The 5,514-nt window shown below is 30.7% G+C and overlaps 1 protein-coding gene across 1 annotated transcript; it reads right to left on the reverse strand.

Annotated features, from left to right (window-relative positions):
- Positions 1–535: 535 nt before the first annotated feature.
- On the reverse strand, positions 536–4,937 carry LOC124374878 (THO complex subunit 4-like). The gene is made up of 5 exons (XM_046833023.1): positions 4,740–4,937; positions 2,904–3,038; positions 2,227–2,374; positions 1,694–1,822; positions 536–651 (listed from the first exon to the last, which is right to left on the reverse strand). Exons 1-5 carry the CDS (start codon positions 4,935–4,937, stop codon positions 536–538), a joined length of 726 nt encoding a protein of 241 aa, XP_046688979.1.
- Positions 4,938–5,514: the final 577 nt, after the last annotated feature.

A 5,514-nucleotide genomic window follows, 5' to 3' on the forward strand; every position in this document is an offset into this window, starting at 1 on the left:
GACCAACAGGTTACCACATTTGTATTATATTATAGGTCTACAAGTCGTCTTGAATTGACAGCTAAAAGCGGGTAAGTCTACTAATTTATTTACAAACAGTTATTAGAATATTACTTTCCAATCACAATTTACACAAGAACACTGAACAACTTTGGTTGGTAAATTAAAGATCTAAACAGAAAACCATATTCCAATATGATTTAATTTATAGTAACAAAGATTTTGTAGAAATATACAATAACACATATTATTAATATATATATATATATATATATATATATATATATATATATATATATATATATATATACAAATCCTAAGTACAAAATAAGAAAATATCTTTTCTTTAAAATAACATTTACTAATAGTGAATTAAAATAATAATAAGTCTGCGCATACTTCATGAACAAGATGTAAAAAAACATCTGTCTTTATCATTAAGATCACATCAATCGACTAAATTAGTAATAGATCTATAATTTTTACAAACATGTTCTATATACAATATTTACAGTTCGTTCACGTTCAGGTTACACTACTTTCTTTCGCTGATGTACGCATCTAGTTCTGCATCTAACTCTGCAGCAGTTGGGACTTTGTTTTTTAGCTGCTCGTCCGTCACCTCTTCTCTCGCCTCGACCACCGTTTCTTCTGAAAACCTACAACAGGATATATGAAACATGAGCGAACTGCTGTGGATGTAATTGGAATTAGCTTTAAATTAAGTTTTATAATTGTACTATTTATTTTACTTAAAATAAATTTTTAATTAAATGAAATCACAGAAAGTGTTCCTAAAAGGTCCCCTAACTTTGATTTAGAATTTCATGAACTTTCAGTACACGTTTATTCCAGAACTGATTTATTCCATTGCCATTTGCTAAAAAGGAACGTGATATACATTAAAGAAGATAAAGTTGCGAATTATGAAAGAAAAGTTAATAACTTAAAATCAATTAGTATAAGAACCTATTAGCACGCGTTAATAATTTTTTTCCATTGTCCTCTGGGAACAGTGACTCATATTACCCCAGGCTAATTTGGGCATTTTAAGAAAAAGTCTCTTTCTTCTTTCTAAAGTTTGAGTAAAAACATGTATATTTTTTTAAACAGATCAACAATTTTTAGTATGTAATATATAAAGTAAGAGACCGCGAGAGAGGAAGAGGGGAAGATAAATGAGATAGATAGAGAAACATTACCGTCAGTATGAAAGTCGTCTGGTGGACCCTTTAAACAGATAAAAGATTAAGTTACTTTTTAAAAACATAGTGGGCAAACATGTAACGTTAACCTAGTCAGTTATAAAAAGATTGTTTTAAAAGTATGCCTGTTACAGAAGTTGAGTGGTAGACTATTAATTAGGCTTCCAATTTTGTTTTCTTAAAACAAGTACATCTAATTCCATGAATGTTTATAAATGTTCCTATCATGACAGTAGAAAACCAATTAGTTATTCTAGTACTTTTAAAAACACCAACTTAAAATATTTCTAAATTTATTTCTAAATCTTTTATATCCTAAACTGTATTACTTATAGTTTTACATACGACTAATAGGCCTACTAAAGTTTATTTGGTTACAAAATAAGGCGTTCTCAACAGAGCAAATGATACAGAAACCTATCTCATCGTATTGGTACGGAAAAGCAGAAGTTAAAAGTAAAAGCAGTTTTAATACCAACGTTACTCACCTCTTCCAGTAACTCCGTGGCCAAAACCTCCAGCACCAGGCCTGCGGGTGAAGCCTTCGCTGACTCGGTTGGCTTGCTGCATCGCAACCTCAACATCAGAGGTAGTCAATTCAATATGCATTGGGCGACCTGTAAATATACAGAATAAATACATTCATAATAGAATAAAACATTGGATGATCATGACTACCACAACTTTAAGGCAGAGGAAGTATAGAGGATTAATACACACTCCATTTTGCACAAAAATAACTATGCTATTCAAACACATTTAAAAAGTAATTCACTAAATTTGCTGCTAGATAGTTATTTGCCTCATGTATTTTTTTTTAATTATGTAAAAATTAAATATAATTTAGTTACTTTGTTACTAGTGCACATTCAAAAATGGAAAAGGAGGAAAGAGGATAAATCTAAATCCTCCAAACATAGGGTATTTCTTTAACATAACGGTGACAAGTAATTCACTCCTTTTCCTTTCATTAGCAATTCATTGTAACAAGAAACTAAACTGTTATATATACTGAACTCACCATCTAAAGGAACCCTGTTGTACTGTTTCATAGCCCTGACAGCATCTGCTTTTCGCTCAAATACGACGTAAGCCGAGCCAATGGAGCGACCAGACTTTTCATAGTTCACCGTTGCACTGTGTATAGGACCAACTTTTGAGAAGATCACCTGGAAAAAAAGATATTACACTATTATAAAGGATATATATATATATATATTATATTATATTATTATTTATATATATATATATATATATATATATATATATATTATATATAATAAACTGAAAGGTGCAGTTTAAAAATATTAAATGACCCCCTCTAACCCCTTTAAAAGAGGGGTTAAATATCTGTAACCTCCAAAAAGTAAAACATGTATTTTAATATGCAACATGATGATTTCACATCGACACAATAATACGTTAGGAATATATCCAGGCGTATCATGACTTAACTTACAATTTTTAAAAGTATGTAGATGTACATAAATATAATATAACTCATTTATTTTGACAAGAGTTGAAATAACTTATTTTCACTGAAATGTCTCATGTACCAAAATATACTAAAGAGTACTTTACCTAGCCCTTGAATAATGAAATTTGACGTAACATTTTACATGTACCTTAATTTAAATAAATTGTTTCTTAGGTGTGACCATTATACTTTCTCTTACCTGTATGTCTGAAACTTAATACTCCATAATCCAGGTTTGAGACGACTAGTTTTGTAGGACCACCTGTCATGCTTAGACCTCCTGAGCTCCTCCTCTTGTTGATAGCCGGACCATTATAGAGATCATGCTGCCAGCGAGTGTTGATATCTCCGGGAGGCTGAAATAATTACTCTATTAAAGACATGAATTAGTCAATTAGCGAAGTTCATCGTGTAAAAGGTTTCTACATATAATCACTTAATCAGGTTTCTAGGCCAAAGTTTAATTGTTCGGTTGAGATAAGCGGCAAATTAGTTTTCTTACACCTCGGTAAAAACCTGTACATATACCTGTCATTTTACATTATTACATACTACTTAACAATGAAAAGGTATATATATATGTATCATATTATATATACCATAACCATATCAATATCATATTATATATTATCATATGAAATTTTATTTTAATTTAAATAAACATTGAAACACAATAAGTACTTGCTCCGCCAGGAATTGAACCCGAATCTCTTTCTTGCCGGGTGAATATATGTGCGTAATGGTAGCACATTCACCTGGCAAGTGAGAGATCCGGGTTCGAGTCCTGGCGGAGCAAGTACTATTTGGGATTCAATGTTTATTGAAATTACATTCGGCTATTGCCAATCATACAAATTTTAGTTGGCAATATATATATATATATATATATATATATATGTATGTATGTATATACAGGTGTGTGTGTGTGTGTGTGTATTCGGCTTAAGCTATTCTATATTGTCATAATATTTAGAAACAAATGTTTTGCACATGTAAGTTGTAATAATATACTTGATTTATAGAATAAGAGTTATAAACTAGAAAGAAAACAAATTATGTCCACCATAACTAAAAATAATTTAGATTATTAAATTAAAACCTATGCATGTTTAGGTTTTTTCAAGGTCCATTTTCGAATTCTTAAAGTTCAAGTTTATTTTATTTATGTATTTAAGCCTAAGCTAATATTAATTTCGAATTATTTCTTAGAGAAAAACAAACTAAACATTCTATATAATACCCGAAACACAAGTGTAGGCCCCTCATAAAAGTCTATCTCAGAACTGAATGATCAACTCCCCCTACTATGTTATTTTGGGTTCCCTATCATTAAAATAATAAAGTTTTGTCCAAATGTAGGCTTCAATAAGTAAAAATTATTAAAATATAGCGAATAACTTTACTAATATATGTCAACTAAAATTTTGAAAATATATTATAAGTTACTAGTTTAAGAAATAATTAATTTGACTTAAGTATACATTGTCCTAAAATAATTTCCTATCATAGACACAGTAGTCTCAGCCTACAAAGTTAAATATTAAATAAACCAATGTTACAAACGAAACTAATTTTTTTTTAAATTTCAATAAAGGATATAACAATAGCCTATATATAAACACAAAAAAAAAACAATAATTTTAAATTATAAAGTTGACTAAACATACTTAGAGTGGTCTTCCAAGTGATGCCAAATTTAAAGTGAGATACCTTTAATCTCAATGGCAAAGGAAACTAAATAATTAAATTATTTTAAATTCCTGATAACCTGAACAACTGGCTTTAGTATCTAGTGTTGTATGGACACTTAAAAATCCATCAATAACTGTGCTAGTATATCTTAAATTAGAAACCAGGTATGCAAGTAACTATTATAATTAAAACACAGGTGATACCTCTACATAACCCCCTTAAAAATCGGGTTTAGTCCCCCAGGCTACTCATTAAAGATAAAATTTATTCTATGCGTACAATAAAAAGACTGGACATTAGAAATTGTAGGGAAGTCTAGTAATTGATATTTCTTCAATAAGCTATAGTACACAAATTGTACTTACTCGAGAATAAGGAACTCTCTTCGATGAATCAAATCTGACTCTCCTGCTTCTCGTGGGTCCACCACCATCACTGGCATTGCTCTGAGATGCTCCACCCTGACGAAAACCTCCTCGTTCATGACTTCTTCTTGTAGAGTTCTTTAATTCCTTGCTCTGATTAATTATATCGTCTAAACTCATTTCTAACTTATCCGTCATGATGAACTAAGTTCCGCTCTGTTACACACACTAACGAATAAAACTACTTGGAAAGTATTAGTTATGCTCAAAACAAACTTTAATGTGAGAATATTAAATCGCACTCAGATATAATTATTGTTCAAAACACTCGCTAATATAATCGAAATTGAATATTATAGTTGTTCAATAACAAACCATAGGCTCCCGATGTTACTTAGTCAACTGTCAAACAACGAATGAACTGAATGATTGAAACTCCCGCTGAGTGGAGGGGGTGCCCAGAAGAGAAGGTGGCGCGCGCATCGCTGCCGTGACGTCACGCTTTAAAGCAAACCAGTTTTCCCCCTCCAGCATGCACACGGGCATCTGTGGTGCGGGGAAAAATTTACACTACCAAATCTGTATTTTCGACTATTTGTAGACAATTATACCAAATGATAAACTACCAGTTTATAAATATTTAAACCTATTATTAATGAAATAATTCATTTCAATTTTTAAGTCTAAAAATGTCGTTTAAAACATAAAATACACTTTTCTGTGAATTAGTGATGAATTGATACCAAAGTAAGGGTCGACTTTATTGTTTTATTTT

The sequence above is a fragment of the Homalodisca vitripennis genome, unplaced genomic scaffold (assembly GCF_021130785.1).
Source record: "Homalodisca vitripennis isolate AUS2020 unplaced genomic scaffold, UT_GWSS_2.1 ScUCBcl_10856;HRSCAF=19898, whole genome shotgun sequence".
NCBI lineage: Eukaryota > Metazoa > Arthropoda > Insecta > Hemiptera > Cicadellidae > Homalodisca > Homalodisca vitripennis.